The sequence below is a fragment of the Canis lupus genome, chromosome 14 (assembly GCF_011100685.1).
Source record: "Canis lupus familiaris isolate Mischka breed German Shepherd chromosome 14, alternate assembly UU_Cfam_GSD_1.0, whole genome shotgun sequence".
Classification (NCBI taxonomy): domain Eukaryota; kingdom Metazoa; phylum Chordata; class Mammalia; order Carnivora; family Canidae; genus Canis; species Canis lupus.
Window position 1 is genome coordinate 36,886,880 of NC_049235.1, and position 22,221 is coordinate 36,909,100.

The 22,221-nt window shown below is 37.3% G+C and overlaps 1 protein-coding gene across 10 annotated transcripts in view; it reads left to right on the top strand.

The window, feature by feature from the left end:
- LOC119868892 (kelch-like protein 7) overlaps positions 1-22,221 on the top strand; it is a 66,314-nt gene that overhangs the window by 13,583 nt on the left and 30,510 nt on the right. For 4 of the 10 annotated variants that reach the window (XM_038557091.1, XM_038557087.1, XM_038557090.1 and 1 more), the window contains exons 2-8: positions 3,644-3,774; positions 5,530-5,812; positions 7,934-8,036; positions 8,946-9,039; positions 9,319-9,443; positions 16,199-16,374; positions 19,035-19,209. In XM_038557091.1, the coding sequence (XP_038413019.1) occupies positions 7,958-8,036; positions 8,946-9,039; positions 9,319-9,443; positions 16,199-16,374; positions 19,035-19,209 (649 nt within the window). In that variant the 5' untranslated portion in view covers positions 3,644-3,774; positions 5,530-5,812; positions 7,934-7,957. The remainder of the gene's footprint in view (positions 1-3,643; positions 3,775-5,529; positions 5,813-7,933; positions 8,037-8,945; positions 9,040-9,318; positions 9,444-16,198; positions 16,375-19,034; positions 19,210-22,221) is intronic. The other 6 variants (XM_038557089.1, XM_038557086.1, XM_038557094.1 and 3 more) reach the window with 2 other exon arrangements.

Consider the following 22,221-nt stretch of genomic DNA (forward strand, 5'->3'; position numbering starts at 1 on the left):
ATCCTTTTTTCTCCACTATTGAACATATGAATATGCAAATTCCAAAATTTAGATTGGGATATACGAGTGTGAGTAGATGAGGGTTACCCAGTACTTACCCATTTATCAATAGTATTTTTTTAATGTTTTATAATTTTAAAGATTTTATTTACTTGAGAGAGCAGGGACACATGCACTAGCCAGGGTGGAAGTGGGCAGTGAGAAAAGCAGACTTCCCACTGAGTAGGAAGCCAGACATGGAGCTCCATCCCAGGACCCCAGGATCATGACCTGAGCGGAAGGTAGATGCTTAACTACCTGAGCCACCCAGGCACCCCAATAATGTGTTTTATTATGTCTCACTTGGCTATTAATCTTTGTATAAACTCCCTGATGAGAATCTCAAATGGCTGGATGGTAGAATTCAGGCATCAAAGCCCCATCTCAACTCCCAGCAGAAGGTAACTGTACCAATTAGCTGTAAATTCATATTTCCAAGATTTTGTTTTTTAAGATTTTTCTGTTTTTTTTGTTTTTTTTTTTTCCCTGCACAGGGAGCATTTTGTTTTATCTTAAAGGCATCCTTTTTTTTTTTTTTTTAAGATTTTTATTTATTCATTCACGATAGATAGAGAGAAAGAGACACAGGCAGAGGGAGAAGCAGGCTCCATGCAGAGAGCCCAACACGGGACCTGATCCTGGGTATCTGGGATCACGCCCCAAGCCAAAGGCACTCAACCACTGAGCCACCCAGGCATCCCATGGGGATCCTTTATCAATAACTATTCTTTTGTGTATCCTCTGTAGACCAGTTTAGAAAGGTTATTTAAGGGGCAACTGGGTGGCTCAGTTGGTTCAGTTCTGGTCATGATTCTAGGTTCCTGTGAGTCCCATATTAGGGTCCCTGCTCAGCAGGGAGTTTGCTTCTCCCTCTCTTTCTGCCCCTCCACTTTTGGTCTCTCACTCACTTATGCTCACTTGCCCTCAAATAAATAAAATCTTTTTTTTTTTTTAAGTTTAATTTTTTTTACTCCAGAAATCTTTTAAATGGGTAGATGATCTCTTAACTCCTGATTGGAAATTTACTTCTATTTCCCATCTCAAATTTTTTTCAGCCAAGATTTCATTCATAGCTCTCCAGATTATCTGCAGTGAACAACCAAATGACAGCTTAGACTCTTAATTCTATACTAGCAACATGAAATCCCCCCAAATTTGACTCTTGTGAACCCACTCATGATTAAATTCCCACACCTGTGATTTCCCTCTGAGTTAAAATTAAAGGTCTTTCCAAATATGTGCTTTCCTTGGTTTCTTCGCTGCTCAATCTCAGCCAGAAGGCGTTCTCTTAAGTGTTGGATAGATTTGGGGAAGCTTTCTTCCATTGGAATATATTTAGTTTAGTGCTTCCAAAGATGAATTTCTCTAATTTCAAAGTAGTTGGTGCCACGTGTTTTCAGAATGTTGTAGGATTCCTAGGACTCTTAAGATCAGCACAGCAGCATCATCATCCCCACAAGATCTGAAAAGATACAAGCAAATCTCCCATCTCTATAATAAATAGTGCAGATGTTGACACCTTACTATAAAGTCCTAACCCACATTATTGTTCTCAGACAAAAACAACAGAAACTCTGGTTTCTAGGGAACAGAGAATCTTCAAAGAAAACATAAAGATATCTTGGCTTTTTGCTTGCACAGATTGCTGCCAGACTGTTGGCTGTCTGTAATTTGCAGACTCTGAACTCAGATGAGAGAAATCACTTATCAAGAGGCTAATAGAGACACTTGACCATATAGGGAAGGAATTTCATCTGCTTCACTGGCATAGTCCTTGTTCTTGGAGAAATTTGCCAGGGGGATTTACTCAGCTGCCAGGTCTTCTAGAGTTTCCCTTTTTCCCCTGTTGTCTGTCCTGTGCATTTAAAGCTCAATAGTTATTTCTTTTTTGAACCTTAGGTAGCCCAGTGCTGAAGTAGTTGAGTTCTGTCTAGTGACAAAGTATTTTCTTTTGCGAGAATGATCCACGTTTGTAGCAGGCAGTCGTGCAGAGCAGTTTGTGGCCTTGCATTCTCTACAGTTCTGATCCATCTTGTTATTCTGCACCCTTGTGTCCCCATTATGATCCTGTCCTGTAGTGAAATTCCTTGTATCTACTAATCCTATCTCTTGGGGAGGGTCTTTTTTCCTTTCCATTTATTTCAGCTGGAGAATGACCTTTGTTCTAAAGTTTATGGTCCCTTTAGGGACTAACATGGCCTTTACAGTGTACTCTCAAAACCTTGTCCTTCCTCATTATTTGAGTTTTCCAGGGCTTGGAAACTAAGTGGTAGCAGACATACTCCTTTTTGCTACCTATGTGTGTCAAAATGGGCTGTGTCTCTGTCCTCTGTTTGTTCCTTTCAGGGATCCTCAGCTTAGTTGTTAACCTGTTCAAGTTGAATCCTTTCCTTTCTACATAGTATAGAGCTAACATTTTTTTTTTAAGATTTATTTATTTATTCATGAGAGACTGAGAGAGGCGGAGACACAGGGAGAAGCAGGCTCACCACAGGAGCCGGATACGGGACTGGATCCCAGATTCCAAGATCATGCCCTGAGCTGAAGGTAGACACTTAACTGCTGAGCCACCCAGGCATCCCAAGAGCTAACATTGTTTAGACCAGAATACCTTCCTTACTTTTTTTTTTTTTCCTTTTGACTTGAGGCCCAAATGTTTTTCTTCTTCCTCTTAGTGCCTTTCTTACAGACCCGGTCATAGTGGAAATCAAGAGGTCCATATGTTCAGGATTGATTGAGCTGCTGCCAGTCTTCACAACCCACAGTAAAGTAATTCCAATTATGGACAAGTTCAGCATCTAACTTAGGCTTGGATTATATCTGCATTACTTGGCTTCCCTTTAGTATGACCTAGTACTCTCCCTTACAGTCTTATTTCCACAGACTTCCCTGATATGTTCCACTATATATGTAGCTTTCCTGTCTTTCTACCCATATCACCTTGCAAATTACATACATAATGGATGAACTACTTTATAGTTGATCTTCCTTTTCAGAAACTGTACAAAGCTATTTGAATTTAATGTAATCACCTGTTACAACTGTCCCAATTTTTAAGGGCAGTCCTCTGATTATGTGTTTGATATCTTACCTTTGGCTTTAAGAGAGCTCTTAACAAAAATTTCTTCAATCCAGGCTTTTTCTGAGAACTGTTTTAGTCTACTGCTGAACTTTACTTTTCTCCCTCCATGTGTCTTTTTGGCTTATATGTCACCCTACTTGAATAAATAACAGTAAAGGTAACATTTTTTTTTTCTTAGTCCCGTCTTTTAAAGAGCATTTATACCGAACTGTATCTTCTTTCCTTTTTAAAGCTGTTTGACCTAACTTGTCATGTTTCCCTTAAAGAAAAAAATTCCCCTTTTCCTCTATTAATCTTATGTCTAACTTTGTTTTTCTTTCATTTTCTCACTTGCCTTATTGTGATTATATATGTGTATATCCACTGTTGTTTTTCTGAGCAATTAAGATTGCTAAGGGCTTTTTAATTTTTTTCTTAGCTTTTGAGTTTATTATGGCTTTGTTGAGGCTTTCCTAGTATCTCAATCCAAGAAGATGATTTATCCCCATATAATAAGGGCTGCATTTCCCTTTATTTTTTCAGTGATTTAAATCCACCACCCAACTATAGTTGAATCTACAGTCTACTCAGGGATTTATACCCAGGGCCAGCTTGAAATCACGCTGGGCAGGACTGATTGCAGAACCTTGTTGACAAGCTACTTAAATCCAAAGGTTAGTCATTCCTCAGTCCTCTTCTTGGGATATGATGAAGAATAGAATTTGGGAATAGAATTAGATGATTGCATGCCTCCTAGTAACGCCAACACATATTCTTAAAAGATAGAACCTCTTACAATGCTGTAGGGCTTACATGGAGTCTACTGCCTTTTGCAGTTTTACCTGGCAAACATGTAAAGACAGCAGAAGGTCATTCTACCAACACTTGCCTCAAATGCTTGCCTGTTTTGAAGTGAAATCTTTCCTAACCAAAGAACTGTTCCTGAAGAAATCCCTAATATTTGCAGGCACTAAAGTATCACCAAAGTTTCTTTACTGCGTTGAATATGGGTTTCAGCAGCTCTCTTCCACTGTTGGTTCCAAACCTTTGAGATGAGTTATGTCTACTTTGGGGCAGACTTATAAAAGAAAATCTACCAGAAGGCCTGGCAGTGTGTGGTCAGTGACCTCTCCTTTACTCTCGTTCATCATATAGACCGTCTTCCACAAGTGACAGTGGAGAAAAGGACTGAACTTTCCTTTCCAGTACTTAACTTGCCCAGAGGAAGAGCGACTACATTATGAAAGAGAAATCTAATGTTTCCCCTCAGTGGGTAACAGTTATACTAATGCCATTTTTCAATTATCCATTCTCACATCACATTTTTTAAATTAATAGACTTTGCTTTTTAGAGTAGTTTTATGTTTACCAAAAAATTGAGCAGAAAGTACTGAGTCCCCATTTTCCCTCTCCCCCTCCCAGTTTTCCCTATGTTAACTACTTGCTAACATAGCCATGATACATTTGTTAAGATTTTTGAGCCAGTATTGTTACATTATTATGAACTGTGGTCCACATTATGGTTTATTTTTTGTATTGTACATTCTGTGGATATTGACAAATGTATAGTGACATGTATCCACTGTTACAGTATCATAGGAAATAGTTTCACTGACCTAAACATTGCATGGGCTCCACCCTCTTGACACATTTTTGAAATAGTATCTTTATCATCTATCAAATTCCTACTTAAGGTAGCTCCCTCACATTTCTTAGGTTTATTTCTCAATATTTAATTATTTTGTTGCTGCTATGCTGGGTTGTTGTTTATCCCCCATTCATGTTTCTTTATGGCTTACTGCTCACATATAGGTTAGCTGATTGCTTTTTCATATTTATCTTATTTATGCCTAGCCATCTTACTGACTTTTTATTTAATTCTACGAATGTTAAGTTTATCTTTACTTTCTTACCAATTTTATTACCTAAAAACCCAGTTTCAGCTGCTCATTGCTCAAAAAGCTGATACTGAAGAGACAAATTTTGATTGGAAAGGATTATGAGCTTTATTCAGGAGGCTGGCCACCTGGGGAGAAGGCAGACTTTTGTCTAAAAACCAACACTGAGGTTTTTGCCTGGCCCAAAGATTTTTAAAGGAATTTTAGGGCAGTTAATCAGTAAAAGGGAAGCACAGTGATCTATAACACTTCTTGGTTGCGTTTAGACTCAGTGGTACCAGCTACAGACATTATGGCAGTGTTTGAGATTGTGTATTGGTGCCCCAGAGTGAGGGGTAGGGGGGATTGTACAAGAGGGTTTGGTTCCCATACAAAGAAAGGTTCAGTTAATCCCAAGGGCTAAAGGTGCTTGCTAACTCTTAAAGACTGGTAAATTGGCCAGAGTGGCTGAGGCAGAGGCTTCAGTTTGGCTAAAATTTCCAGAATAATAATTGAATGATAGTAATGATAGCATATGTTTCTCTGTTTCAGACTTAAATGAAATTGCCTCTTCTGTGTCACCATTAAATGTGATGTTTGCTCTTGAGTCAAATCACCTTCAGCATACATATACATCATTTTCTTTGTTAAAGAGTATAAAAGGAAGTGAATTTTTCATTTTGCCATCTATTGAAGTTTTTCTACATAAAGTTTTAACCTGTCAGTATGCTGAATTACATTAAAGGATTATTGTTCTTGAACCTTCTTGCATTCCTAGAATATTTGACTAATAACCCTGCTGAATTCACTTTGCAAATATTTGACAGATCTATAAGTAAGTTCCTAAAACAAGAAAAAAGTACAAAAGTGCAAAGAAAATGTGACCAAAATAGCACCTGGTAGTTAAAGAAAAAAGAAGACAAGGAACCATAATAAATAGTGTAAAAGAAGATGGCCTATGTATGATGAAACATAAGTCATCAGTAATTAATAAATCCTTCGATCTAAATCCTACTAAAAGTTATTTTAGATGGTGAGAATTTCAGAGTAAGTCACAAATCTGTGTGCAATTTTAAGAGACTAAAATTCAAATGCTAAAAATATTAAAGATGTAACAGAATAGGGGGATATAAACAAATTGCAAGGTTTTCTTTTCCTTTATCCAGTAAACATGTACAAAAGGTAGTTTTGTTTGTTTCTTTTCAATTCACATAGGACTTGTTACCTTTCATATATTCTCCAATGTAACCCAGATCTCTGTCTCTTCCCATTTTCTGTCTGTAGATACACTCTTCCTGAGAAGAGTCTCTACTCTTTAAATCAATCCCATCTCTTGTTGAAACCTGTTAATCTAGTGTAGCACAGTCAGATGTACCGTTTGGATACAAAAAGTACCTCCCATTCCTTCCACAATGTTAATATCTAGCTGGAGACTATTCTTAACTAAATTGCTGTGCAGAGATCTCTCTGATTTCTTTCTTTAACTTACTGAAGTGCCTATGTATTCATGCAACTAAAATTCCCTATTGCTGAATATATATTTTGGCAAGGTTTTTTGCTACATTTCAGAATAGTTCTACATCTTTCGGAACTTCTGTCAGCAGCCATAGACTCCTCCCTTATCTAATTTGCTTATTTGCTTGTTCTGTCAGAATTCTTTTTCTCACTCCTTTCCTTCTTTTCCTTCCACCTTTCTTTTTCTTTCTTTCTTTCCCCTTAGCAACTAGATCCACTTGTTTTGGTGGTAATCAAATAGTTGACTTGGTTTTGCTACCTGTTATTTTGGGTGTGGTATGTGGCAAAATCACCTGAGAACTATGCCTACCTACTCTACCTCTCCCGCCAAGTCAAAGGAAATAAAAATTTAAAAATTCAAGACACTACTCAGATAATAATGGCTTAAGCTATAAGTAATCTGCATGTAATATCTAAGCAGTAGGCCCTAGGCCTTATAGAAAAATCTTGACATAGCTGAAAAAGTAAAATTTTGTTCATCTTTTGGCCCATTATAAAATAAAAAATAAAGCCTGTTTCCTTTGTTGTTCTGAGCATTACCATCTCATTTGGATTTTTATTCGTGGAGTTATAAAGTAGAATGTAATGACTTACGTATCTGAAATTATATTAATAGTTTTAGTAAATACTTAACATTTACAAAATGCCATATCCTCTGAGCTACTAAGCCAATATTTAGATTTGTGATAAATTTTTTTTTTTACGCTGAAAATACTGTCTCACGTTCCCAATGTTATAAGGAGTGCCTAACCTATCGCAAGCTCCAAATTTTCTCTGAGACTGTCCTGTACGTTATACCTGCCTTCTTTCAGGAACCTAGAGTGACAGATACCATTTTGGCCTTGGACAGAAATAACAATTTAAAAGTGGTTGCTATCCAGCTCCTATCAGACGTGCATTTGAAAGAAGTGTTACTTAAGGAAAGAGTACTGAATGGTCACTTAGTTTGTCCACTCTGTGCATTCAGAGTTATTCTTGTTTCAAATTAGATCTGTGTAGGCTACTCTCTTGGGAAATACAGTGTGCACTCTGGATCCTATCAAGAATAGATAATTTTTTAAAAATCCAGATTGCTGTGTTTGAAAAACCATCAAGGGCATTGCTCTTATGTTATTTAATGTCCCTGTAAAAATCTCACCATGAGAAATACCTTAGAATTTGTGTCAGGAAAAAAAAAATGGTTTCCTTAAGGGATTAGTAGATTACTTCTCAGATTATTTTCCCCTGTTTATACTGCTCAATGCCATTTTGATACAGCAAATCATGATAGCAACTCTGTAAGTCCTTCTTAAATGGGTCTTATGAACCAAGTCTGTGCTGGACAAAGATTGGATTTGAATAGAAAATAGAAATAAAGCATTTGGCAAGTGCTGATTTTGTGTATTTGCTAAGCCACGCCCAGTGAACCCGTTTTAATTTCATTTATATCTCTCTTAACTAGAAAACGTTGTGTGATGTAATCCTTATGGTCCAGGAAAGAAAGATACCTGCTCATCGAGTTGTCCTTGCAGCAGCCAGTCATTTTTTTAACTTAATGTTCACAAGTAAGTATCTTAAAGTAAAACATAGTATTTTTCCCATCAGAATAAAGTAGAGTCTAAATGAAAATATCTTCCTCGTTTTTAAAGCTCTTTAGAAATTAAGGCCATAAGACAATGAAGAGATTGAAAAGTGGTTATGATGAGGATTGAGCAAAAGAAAAATATCCTTTCATTAGCCCTGCAGGCCCAGGCCCTTTATGGATGAAGATACAGTTTCTATTTGAATGCCCAGTTTTCTTCTTAACCTCAGGTGGAAAGGCAAAGAAGAAAATAAATGTTAGAATAATTTATCAGTAAATTAAATAAAAATGAAATATGAGGTATAGCATACCATACTAGAAAGAACTCTAGATTTAGAGTTTGAGAACTGGGTCCAAGTCCTGGTTCCTCTGCTTAGTACTGTTTTATGAGCTTGATAATATTATGTAATATATCTGCCTCAAATTTTCTCTTTGGTGCTCTGGCTACCTATGAGGTTTTTGGTAAAGAATGAGAGCTTTGCTAACTATAGCTTACTATATTTATATATAACTGTCGTCGTTCTTGTAGATTTTTGCTGGCTATGTCAGATGTAGTTTTTCTCATAGCAATTTAGAAGAGTGCTACTAAATTATTATAGGACTTGGGGAAATACTAAATCTAGTTTTATGCATATGTTTACATGGTCCTTTTTATTTTTTTTTAAAGAAGTACACTAATTCACTAATTTCTAAGCTTATTTTAAGGCACATAAATGTTGAGAATCAATATACATTTATTGTAGGAATGTTGGGCCGGCCTTCTGGGTATTTTTTTTTTCTCAGATCTCTGCCTATTACTGTTTTCTATACTTAACATGGCCTGGAATGATCTAGTCCTCAGTTAAACTGGTGATAGTACTCATACCATTTATATTTCTTCTCTTCATTTTAGCTAACATGCTTGAATCAAAGTCCTTTGAAGTTGAACTCAAAGATGCTGAACCTGACATTATCGAACAGCTTGTGGAATTTGCTTATACTGCTAGGTAAGTTAAGAAGGATCATTTCTGTTGTAGAGAGGTAAGATTGGGATCTACTGTGCAGAGAGCATTGTGGTGACACATTGATATGCTCCAAATTCTTCAACATGAAAAACTACAAGAACAGGGATGTTTGAGGAACATTAATGCCATACTGATGCAAGGACTGAAAAGCTTAATTTTCTGTTTAATTTCAGGGGTTAGTAGGATACGTTTTATAATAGCATTATTAAAATAATAAAAAAGAATTGTAGGAAATTAATATTCACTTTAACTTCTTTGCAGAATTTCTGTGAATAGCAACAACGTTCAGTCTTTGTTAGATGCAGCAAACCAGTACCAGATTGAACCTGTGAAGAAAATGTGTGTCGATTTTTTGAAAGAACAAGTTGATGCTTCAAATTGTCTTGGTAAGAAATCAGATTCCTATTTAAAATAAAAACAGGGATCCCTGGGTGGCGCAGCGGTTTAGCGCCTGCCTTTGGCCCAGGGCGCGATCCTGGAGACCCAGGATCGAATCCCACGTCAGGCTCCCTGCATGGAGCCTGCTTCTCCCTCTGCCTATGTCTCTGCCTCTCTCTCTCTCTCTGTGTGACTATCATAAATAAATGAAAAAAATTAAAAAAAAATAATAAATAAAAAACAAAACCAAATTTTAATGTGTATTTTAATTTTAAAAAGTGTGGTTATTATGAGCATCCTCATTTAATTTCAAAGACACTGTCCACTAGAAAATACACTCAAAATAAATTTTAAGAGATGCTTGGGGGGATACCTATTAACCTGGGCAGCAACAAGCCCATTAAATATTGTGTTAACATTTTCCAAAATATAAAATAGCTTTAATAATGAGTTTTTGTGTATCTAGAATGAAGAGTAAGGATTGCATCTGGTGGTGGTGTGATATATGATATCATTAATATGAATGTTCACCTTTGTTGAAGCACTTAAGATTGCTGCAGTCTGACTTGGATGAGAACTGAGGTTGTTTATATTGCCTGAGGTCTAATAGCTAGTATGTGGAGGTGGAGGTGCTGAGGTTGGAATTTAGGTAATCTTGTTCTTAACTACTACATTATGTTGCCTCTCCACATTGTCAGATGTGCTAACTGTTGTATACTAGAAGACTTAAAAATCCTAGAATATAAATTAAGATACTAATTCAGGGACTGCTATAGGGGGTGCCTGGGTGGGTCAGTCAAGCATCTGACTGTTGATTTCAGCTCAGGTCATGATCTTGGGGTCTTCAGATGGAGCCCCATGTTAGGCTGCACACTCAGCACGGAGTCTGCTTGTCCCTCTCCCTCTGCTGCCCCCTCCTCATGCATTCCCCCTCCCAAATAAATAAATAAATAAATAAATAAATAAATACAATCTTTAGAAAGACCAGTCTCTAATCTCACCTGTGCAACAGGAACATTCTGGAATGAGTCCCTCTATTTCTCTGGACCATAGTCTCAGGTTCCATTTATCAATAAGATTTGTGTTCCTGAGATTTTACTTATTTCCCCTTATATAAATAAATATTCTCAGAAAATTTGTTGTAAAGAGAGAATTCAAAGAAGTTTTTGGAAGATGATGACTTTAAGTATTTTTCCCTAATTCCCTAGCACTCTAAATTTCTAACCAGGTGATTCAACTAGAAAGAAAAACAGCCAGAGTAGGGAGTGGATGTGGTGGTACAAACCATACTGTGGAACCTAGAGCAGGTTTGTGCTAACCATGTCTTAGGCTTTGGGCTTCTGAGACCATTTAGGAATTTTACTTCTGGATGCCTTCTGTCATTGTTTTCAAAGCTGAGAGGAAAGAGCTTAACAGCTTAGAAGGGAGCCTGATTCTCTGACTGAGCCTGGGGCAAAGATAGTGGCCCAGCCCGTTGCCAACTGCACTCTCAGTACCTAAGGGAACTGATTCAGCCTGCTTTCTATTTAGCCCTGAGCATGGCTCTCCCTGAACTGATCAGAGAACTCTGTTTTTACCACTTATCAATTCTCTGTTGCTTAGAAGATCCCAACAAGCTGGCTTCCTTGAATGCTAAAGGAGCCCATGGTACCTGATGGAACTGAGCAAAGATCATACTAGATTAAAGGAAACCCAGTAGTTTGAGAGACAGAATATCAAGCTAAACAGCTTGAAATGAATGTCTCCTGTAGACAGATTACTGTAAGAAATGGAGAACTTTTTTTAAAGATTTTATTTATGTATTCATGAGACACACACAGAGGCAGAGACACAGGCAGAGGGAGAAGCAGGCTCCATGCAGGGAACCTGACGTGGGACCGGGTCTCTAGGATCGCGCCCTGAGCCACCCAGGGATTCCCCAGAAATGGAGAACTTAAAATGCATATGAATAGGGTGGAGAGGAGGGTGTGATTTTCCATGAAGTTCAACTGCATTGAAAAGTAGAATGAATACTCCTAAAAATCAAACTTAAAGAAGATTAAACAGAGAAAACTGCTTCATAATAACAAAACAAAAATGCAGAGAAGTGGAGATCATTAGTGAAAGCATGAAAGACACGGATATGAAGTAGGAAGTCCAGAAGGAACAGATGAAGGAAAAGCAATATCAAAAAAATAATAAAACTTATTTGAGCTTAAAAAAAAAAGTTACCTTTCACAGTAAATTATGCTAATACAGACCTGATGAAGTAAGATACTCCTCTCCTAGATATATCCTAGTGATGTTTTTTTGCCTCCGAAATCGAGACAACTTCTGTTTGGAGTGATAAAAATACTCTGGCTCTAGATAGTGATGGTGGTGGCACAACATGGTGAATGAACTAAATGTCACTAATGGTAAGTTTTATGTTGCAAGTGTTTTACTATAATCTTTTTTTAATATTTGTTTATTCATGAGAGACACAGAGAAAGAGGCAGAGTTAGAGGGAGAAGCGGGCTCCCGGTGGGAACCCTGATACAGTACTTGATCCCAGGACCTGGGATCACACCCTGAGTCAAAGGCAGACACTCAACCACTGAGCCACCCAAGTGGCCCAGTTTTACCATACTTTTTAAAAAATTAATATAAAAAGAATTTATAAGCTTTTAGAGAGAAAGGGTATGGGGGTATGGTAGGTTAGCCAGAAATTGGCCACCAGTTCTTTCCATCCCTATATGTATAACCATTTATGTATGTGACTTTGTAGCTCCTCCATCAAGCCTAGTCTAGGCTGGCCATGTAGCAAATGTGACATGAGCAAAGGCCTTAAAAATGATTGTGCATTGGGGCTTGCCCTTCTTTGCTGCCAGGGGCTCTTCTGCCATCATGAACAGATTAGAGGCCATTTGAGGCACAGAAGAGCTATACTAACTGATGTCTGTACCAATCAGCTTTTCTATTACCAGATAAGTAAATGAGGCCTATCTAGACCATCCAGTTCCCAACTGAGCAACCAGCTAACTACAGATCAACCAGCCCAGATCAAAAGAACTACTCACTTGACTCCTAGAATTGCAAGAAATAATACATTTTTGTTACGTTGAGCCACCAAGTTCTGGGGTGGTTTTTCCTGTAGCAATAGATAAGTAATATAAAAGTTTATTTAGAAAAGAAAGAGAATCAGAATGATGTACTTTTTTATCTGCAGTATGAAGTTATAAGATAATAGCATAAGATGCAAATGGTGGAGGTAGAAAAAAAAGAATTACATTTTAAAACATCATTCATTTGAGACATTGCAAAGACAGCTTATAATCCACCTATAGCCTTCTATGAAAAGTATTAGGGGAAGTACCACAGCAAAGAAAGAGGTAATAAAGATCTCAAGATAGGGATTTGCTGGTCAGCTTCCCTAGTTACAAGCAAAATAAACTGACTGACTTACACAGAAAAAAAATTTAGTGAACGCTTTTGAGTTACTTATAGAATTGCCTAGAGGGGCACCCAGCTGGCTTAGTCGGTGGAGCATGTGAATCTTGATCTCGGGGTTATGAATTTGAGCCCCACGTGTGGCATGGAGTTCACTTAAAAAATTAAACATACACAAAAGAATCGCCTAGAAATCTCAAAAATAAAGCTTAGAAAAAGTATAAGGATTTGAACAACACAGACTTGTTTAGGTAGATATCATGGAATTTTTTACCCAGTAATCAAAGAATACAAATAGTTCTTGGATACCCTTGGAGTGTTTACAAATACTTCAGTCACAGAAAATCTGGAGCACCTCAAAGAGAAGAGACACAGGCTACATCTGCTTCTTACAGTGCAATAAAGCTGAACTAACGTCAAAAGGAAAGCTATTTCCTCCTACTCCATCCAGAACACTCAGATCCTTAACTGAAGAATTGTTTAGAAAGGTATTTTTTTTTATTTTTATTTTTTAGGAAGGTATTTTTAAAGAAGTATTAAAACTGAACTTACAGGCTATATAGAAATATGTGACAATAAGCACAGAATAAATCAAAACCTTTGGAATGTGACTGAAGTATTTCTTAAAAGGAAAGTTTATAAATGCAATCTGTCAAGAGAAAAAAATAACAATAAAAGTTTCCTTATCAGGCATAATCAGAACAATAGTTGGCTAATTTAAAATGTCACTAAGCAGTGCACCTGGTCAGTTGTTTGGGCAGCTGACTGTTGATTTCAGCTCAGGTCATGACCTCAGGGTTGTGAGATCGAGCCCCATCTGGGACACCACACTCCGTAAAGACTGTATTTGGGATTCTCTCTCCCTCTCCCTCTATCCTTACCCTGTTTGCCATCTCTGAATGAATGAATGAATGAATGAATGAATACCTACCTACCACATACATATCTTTAAAAAAAATTAAAATGTTGTTAGGGATGCCTGAGTGGCTGTGTCAGTTAAGTGTCCAAGTTCTTAATCTCAGCTCAAGTCTTGATCTCAGGGTCGTGAGTTCAATCCCTATGGAGCCTCCATACATATAATCCATAAAATGCCATTAAAACAGTGAGTGATTATTCTTTGCTATGAAGGTATTACTTTAACGTAATGTGTATACTTAATGTATTAACGTTATTATGTTAATACTTATGTATACATATTACATACCAGTCTTCCAGTCTTTGAGGCCATACCTATTATTTCAATACTTATCTGTGTTTGTTTTTCATAAATCACACTAGTGATATATATAATTTTTTTTTAAATTTTTAGTTTCCTTGAAATGAATTGAGAATTTAGTGAGAGAGTCTGAGTATAGAATCCCCCTAGAGGGGTGCCTGGGTGGCTGACCTTGGCTTGCGTCATGATCTCATGGTCCCAGGATTGAGTCCCATTTTAGACTCCCTGCTCAACGGGGAGTCTGCTTATCCCTCTCCCTGCTTGTCCTTCAACTCATTCTCTTTCACTCTCTCTTAAAAGCTTAAAAAAAAAAAAAAAAAAGAATCCCCCTAGAATTGTGCAATATTTTCAGATCTTATTACTTATCTTCATCATTTCTAATTTGAGCTTTTCTCAAGTCTGTCTGAAACCTTAAGATTAATTTTCATAGGAGTAACTACTTTGTTTTCACATTCATGTTTTATTGATTTGCATGGTATTTATTTGGGTTGTATAATGACAACACATTCAACTGCCATAAATTAGTTAGTAAACAAATACTGATTCTTGGTGAAAATACCATCTTGTTGCTGATAGCATAAGTATACAGATATAGCAGACTGCTCACCATGAGCATCTAGCATGCCATGGCATTGACTAGTATTCGAAAATGCCTAGTGATTTGACAAGTTCGTTGGCAGGCATCAGTTATGAGAACCTCTATGGTATAAATCTGAAAACATCAAAACTTATACCTGAAGACAACATGAGTTGAAACATGGAAAATCAAAGATAATGAACTGAAAAAAATTCGACTTATGACTTTGAAGGGAGGCCTGCGAAAGGATCACACACAATTATCAGTGACTTTATTTAGAAAGATTGGCAAACTTTTTCTGTAAAAGACCAGATAGTAAAAATTTTAGACTCTATGCCATGCACATGTCACATGTGGTCCTTGTCACTATTCCTCCTTTTCCCTTTCCCTCTGCCTCACTTTTTTTTTTTTTTTTTTAATGACCCTTTAGTAATATGAAAACTATCTTCAGCTGCTGACCCCTATAGCTGGCTGTGGGCTGGATTTGGTTCATTGACAGCACTTTTCAGATTCCTTAATATTAACAACTAATTGAGGGGACACTTCCTTCTCAAACAAAAAACGAAATAGCTAGGAAAAGGCTGAATGGAAAATGTGTAAGCGTTTATATAAAGAAAGCTGTGTAGGGAGGTGGGGAGGGGGGATGGGGTAATTGGGTGATGGGCATTATTATTTTTTTTTTTTAAGGAGGGCACTTGCAGTAATGAGCACTGGGTGTTATATTTAACTGGTGAATCACTAAATTCTACCTCGAAATACAGTATATGTCATTTAAATTGAATTCAAATAAAAACTTGTAAAAATACAGTGTATATATATATATAAAATATATACACAGTTCAGTATATATATATATATATAATACAGTATATGTCATTTAAATTGAATTCAAATAAAAACTTGTAAAAAAAGAATGCTGTATAGGGGCACCTGGGTGGCTCAGTCACTTAAGTGTCCTCCTCTGAATTTCAGCTCAGGTCATGATCTCAGGTCATGGGATCAAGCCCCACTTTGGGCTCTGTGCTCAGTGGAGAGTCTCCTCAAGATTTTCTCCCTCTGCCCATCCCCTACTCGTGCTCCCTTTCTTTCTCTAAAAATAAATCCTAAAAAAGCTGTGTAATTACATTGAACATCATAAAAAATCTGAATAAATGGAGATCCATGCCATGTTCCTAAGAGTAGCTCCTCCATGTTGTGGAACAATCAGCTGTCCCTAAAGTAATCCAGAAATTCAGTGCAATCCTAATTAAAATCATATCAGGATTTTTTACAGTAGAATGTTATAAGCTTATTTTAAAATTTATTTTCAAGAGAAAATGTTTAACAGTTAAGAAAAATGTGAAAAAATATTGAAGGGACTTTTCCTACAAAGTAACAAAATCAGCCATACTTAACTCAGTATACTATTGAAATAAGAATAAACAAATCAGTAGAACAGAAAAGGATCCAAATTTATGAAATTCATTCAGCCTCACTTTCCCAGAGTCATACTTTTTCTTCAGTGTATGTTTGGGGGCTTTTTAAAAGTGATTTTCTATTCATTTATTTTCTTCTGTATTTAGGTATAAGTGTGTTAGCTGAGTGTCTGGATTGTCCTGAATTGAAAGCAACTGCAGATGACTTTATCCATCAGCATTTTACTGAAGTTTATAAAACTGATGAATTTCTGCAACTTGATGTCAAGCGAGTTACACATCTCCTCAATCAGGACACTCTGACTGTGAGAGCAGAGGATCAGGTGACTAAATTGTCTTCTCATGTTTTTCTTAGTAAAAATATCCTTATTGATTTCTTAGGTTTCATGTTTGGATACCTGACAAGGAAAAGAATCATATTAGGAGGGTATGTGTTCTTTACATTAAACAGAATATTCCAAAATCTCTTACATAGGAAAAGTAACTCTCCGGTGCTTTTACGGGCTTTCTATTTGAGAGATAGGCCATTTGATAGAAATAAAACTATTGGATACCATGATAGGAAGAACAGTGCTTCCCCTCCAAGGATGTCCACATCCTACTCCCCAGAACCTATGAGTGTGTTACCTTACATGGCTACTGGAAATTTGCAGATGTGGTTAAGGTAAAGATCTTTGAGATGAGATTATCCAGGTGGGCCCAGTGTAATCATGAGCGTCCTTAAATGTGGAGGAGGGAGGTAGAAGAGTCAGTGTCAAGAGTGGGAAAGAGTCAGTGATTGCTGGCTTTGAAGACGGAGGAAGAGGCCACAAGCCAGGGAATGCAGGTAGCTGTTAGAGTCTGGAAAAGACAAGGAAATACTTTCTCCTCTAGAGCCTTCAGACAGCCCTGCTGACACATTGATTTTAACCCAGTGTGAGCCATTTTGGACTCAGTCTCCAGAACTGTCAAATAAACTGCTAGAGGTATAAGCTGGCACAGGCATTTGGAAGCTAGGTGGACTAACACAGACACTCTGACACTCAGTTAATTCCTATTTGCAGTCCCACATCCTTCTCTGTATTTTAAACCAATAAATTTGTGATAATTTGTTACATCAGCAATAGAAAACTAATAGAGGTTCTGTAAGATCATATGGTTTGAGTTACTTTTGTTCTAAAGATAAGAGATTTGCACTGAGCCATTTTTCTTTGGTCTTCTTAATGGCGCAGTCATAAGTTATATTCGTTGACAGGTTGAATCTGGAGGCAAAAAACAAAAATCACCTCAGTTCTATGACCTTAAAATTAACTGACTTATATGCATTACAGAAAGCGAACTAAAAAGTCACTTGAGTTTGAAGAAAAGCTGGCAAATGCTACATACAGGTCATCAAACCTGATGAGCACTACTCACAGGTTAATATTTTCAGTGATAAGTCATGTTGATATCATGCACCCTTCATATAATGTAAGGAGAATGGCATGGCATCTCTATGGTCTTCCTCCCAGAAGACTGTAATCCCATCTAATCATGAGAAAAACATCAGACAAACCCAAATTGAGTGACATTTTACAAAATACCTGACCAGAACTCAAAATTGTCAAAGTCATCAGAATAAAGGAAAGTCTGAGAAACTGTCATAGTCTAGAAGATTCTAAGATGACATGATGAGTAAATGTGATGTGGTATCTGTTATGGGATTATGAGATGGAGAAAAAAATTGGATAAAAAACTGAAGTTTTGGGAGTATGGACATTAGTTAGTAATGGACCAATACTGATTTATTGGTTGTGATAAGAGTATCATACTAGTGTAACATTTTAACAGTTGGGTCCAGGGTATTTGAGGACTCTGTGCTATCTTTGCAACTTTTCTGTAAATCTAAAATTTTTCCAAAATTAAAAGTTTATTTAAAAAAAATAGGCCAATCCCTATTAAAAATTCATATGGAGATTAGAACTTAGGCCATATTAACACCAATTTAAGCAGCTCAGACATGTATGTATGTAGCAGATATGTATATTTATGTTTTCATTGTGTTTAAATTCATGATTTGTGGGGCGCCTGGCTGGCTCAGTTGGTAGAGCATGCAACTCTTGATCTCAGGGCAATGACCTCAAGTCCCATGTTGGGCGGCATGGAGCCTACTTTATTTACTTATTTAAAAAAAAAAAAAAAAGATTTATTGAGAGAGCATGTGCATGAGTGGGAGGGACAGAGGATGTGAGAGTGATAGAGGGAGAGAGTCTTAAGCGGACTCTGACCCACAGAGCCAACCCAGGGTTTGAGCTCACAACCAAGAGTCAAATGCTTAACTGACTGCACCACCACCAGGGACCCCTGGGCATGGAGCCTACTTACAACAAAAACAAAAAGTGAGTGATTTACACATTAAATTGTGTTGATAAACTTGGACTTGTTTGGTAAAGGTAAATGAATGCTATAGTACTATTTTGAAAATAATTCAAATATAAATATCCTATGATGTTTTTTTTTAATTTTAAATTTTAAAATTTAAAGTTTCTGGAAAGCAGCTAAGTCTATCAATTCACAGTTCAGGAATATCATATTAAAATAAAATCATAGATGACCTTCATATCTTTTGGAATAGAAGTCCCCTTAAGAAATTAACCTGTTTTCCTGGTACCAAGTAAATATATATTGAAACTGTCATTGACCAATAGATATTTTTCCAGTAGAAATGTACATCATAGCTCCTTCTGAAAAGCTATATTTTAAAAAATCATAAATTCAGTATCCTTCCTATCATTACATTATATAGTAATAATTTGTTCTAAAAAACATTATGAGAATCAGTAGAACAGTATATAAGTACAGGCAAGTGTTTGGGAATGAAAGAAAATATCTGAATAAAATATTGGGAATAAATGGTTGTGTCTTTATGATATCCTCCTCCAACCTTCAGTGTAAGAGTAAATGTAGGTCATTGGAAATGTTGCTACCTTCTAAGAACTTTACTATGCTATTTTTCCCCCTTTAGGTTTATGATGCTGCTGTCAGATGGTTGAAATACGATGAGCCTAATCGCCAGCCATTTATGGTTGATATCCTTGCTAAAGTCAGGTTTCCTCTTATATCAAAGAATTTCTTAAGTAAAACAGTACAAGCTGAACCACTTATTCAAGACAATCCTGAATGCCTTAAGATGGTCATAAGTAAGTTGCCTTACTGTCCATTTATAACCTGATCCTGTAGCCAGTTTCTTTTGAGCTTCAGCCCTTTAGAATGGATCAGACTCGGCACCAGGGGAAACATTCAAGACTTAGCTCTTCTAGATAATTAGTCCATTGGGGTTCTCAGCTGTCTACTTGGAGGAGACTTAGCCCTAGCCCTTATTTTTTAGGGACGTGTGTGATAGAAGGTAAAAATTACTTCTACCTTATCTTCTTTTGTGTATGATAACTTTCGTGCACTTTTGTTTCTAGTGTTTCCTTTATATTCAGCCAGATAGTATACTGTGATCATTTTTCTTTTTTCTTTTTTGGCCCAGAGTTAATAACTGTGATATTTTTTACTTAGTTTTTCTTGATTTGCAGGCTAAGTCCCAACCCCTCTATAAAATGCTCCTTAATAAAATTGTACAATTAGACAGTCTGTTGTTTTTCTTTTATTTCTTAGAAACATCCTTGATAGAGACTGCCTTCTACATATTACAGTATGGACTGTTTGCACTCTAACCTTAAGGCACACTTGTCCTGGACTTCCCTTCTCTATCTTGGGATGTCCTATCACACCTCTGCTTTACTTAGACCCACTATCTTTGTGGACCCCATTTCTTCCCTTTTCTTAATTCTCTCTGTTGAATGGAATATATCCCCTAAAAGGTTCCTGAGAAAGTAGGTATGATAGTAAATATTTGGAGACTTGATGAATCTCTTATCTTTATTTTATCATAAAACATTGAAGGATTCTTAAATGGGGTATAGAATTATATTGAAAATAATTTTCAGTTAGAATTTTGAAGGCATTGTACCATTATTAACTAGCTTCCAGTGTTATTGAGAAATCTGATCATTTTATTTTTTATTCTTCTATGTAAGCATTTCAAATCTTTTGGGGGGGGGGGGTGCGGTTGGCACCTGGGTGGCTCAGTCAGTTAAGCATCCAACTCTTGGTTTCTGTTCAGGTTATGATCTCTTGGGTTCTGAAATCAAGCCTGGCCTCAGGCTCTGCACTCAGCAGGGGGTCTGCTTGAAGAGTCTCTCCCTCTGTCCCTCACCCCACTACTCATGGATATGCACACTCTCTCTTTCAGATAAATAACAAATCTTTAAAAAATCTTTTTTTCATATCCCTGATGTTTTGGAAGTTCACAATAAGGTAACTGGGTATGCATTTTTTTAAGTTATCATGTTAGGTATTCTCTATCTTTTCAATAGATTTCTCTATTCTCTATTATTATTGTGATTCTTCAGCAGATGAGTCTAATCTTTTCTTGTCTCTCTCTTTTTTTTTTTTTTAAGATTTTATTTATTTATTCATAGAGACAGAGAGAGAGAGAGAGAGAGGCAGAGACAGGCAGAGGGAGAAGCAGGCACCATACAGAGAGCCTGATGTGGGATTCGATCCAGGGTCTCCAGGATCACGCCCTGGACTGCAGGCGGCGCCAAACCGCTGTGCCACCAGGGCTGCCCTTTTCTTGTCTCCCTTGTTATCCATCTTTTCTCTTTGTTCTGTCTTCTGGGAGATAGCGTTAATTTTTCTGTCAACACTTTTATTTCAGCTATTTTTAATTTCTGTGAGCTTTAACTTATTCTAGAACTTCTTATTTCATGGCTGTAATACCTTATTCTGAAATAGCATTATGTTGGCTTTCATGCTTCCTTGTCTGCCTTTTCTATATTACTTTTGAATTTTGTTTTTTTCTTCATTGCTATTGAAGGTTTTCTTAAATGTTTGGTATCATCTGTGAGTCATAGTTATAAGAGTAAGTTATTATAAAATCAGTAGATAACGCTGTATATGTGAATGGGCTTCTCACTTCTTGGGCTGAACCATAGAATAATCCGTGTAAACACAGTTTTTAAATTGAGGAGCCCTCAAGTGTCAGTATCTGTAGATATTTTCTCAGGTAGCTGGGTGCAGGCATTTGAGACCTGGGTAGTGAATATTTTGATACATAAACTTTGACTTAATCCTTGTCTTCAGGCTCATACCCTTCTCTGTGTGATTCCTCGAGACTGGAATATCTCTAAAGACCAGTCCTCATATCCTACAGTGGAAAAGTCATGGCAGGTTACCTGACTGTGTAGGAGGGGAAGGAGACTGGCAGTTCAAATGTTGTTTATTCAGAATTTTAGAGTTCTCTTATTTTCATCCCCAGTACACTCTCTGGGGTACTTCCTATCTCTAATTATAAATCTTTCCAGAGTTCTGCAGGATAATTTGGCTTGCTGCTTATTGGTATCTCCTTCCATATCCATTTTGGTTTAGCATTCTATCTGCTACCTCTCTTCATTAACTGAGTTTTAGGGTTACAGATCTTCTGTTATCAAAAAGGTAGAGTTTGTGTTTGTTTCTTGCTTCCTTGTTTGGGATGGCTTTCAAGAAAAAAGAAAAAAAGGTCTTAAAATGGCACATTTAGGGGTGCCTGGGTGGCTCAGTCAGTTAAGCATGTGCCTTCAGCTCAGATCATGATCTTGGGGACCTGGGATTAGTCCTGCATCGGGCTCCATGATCTGTGGGGAGTCTGCTTCTCCCTCTCCCTCTGTCTGCCACTGCCCCTGCTTGTACACGCTCTCTCTCTCTCACGTCCCCTCTCCTTCACTTCCCTGTCAAATAAATTTTAAAAATAGGGGCACCTGGGTGACTCAGTGGTTGAGCATCTGCCTTTGGCTCAGGTCATGATTCTGGGGTCCTGGGATCAAGTCCCGCATCAGTCTCCCCATGGGGAGCCTGCCTCTCCCTCTGCCTATGTTTCTGCCTCTCTCTTTGTGTCTCTCATGAATAAATAAAATCGTTTTAAAAATTAATTTAAAAATTTAAAAAATGAAATTATCATGCCCCATTTGGAAGGTTAAAAAAGAGAACTAAAATACAGAACAGGGATCCCTAGGTGGCGCAGCAGTTTGGCGCCTGCCTTTGGCCCAGGGCGCGATCCTGGAGACTCGGGATCGAGTCCCACGTCGGGCTCCCGGTGCATGGAGCCTGCTTCTCCCTCTGCCTGT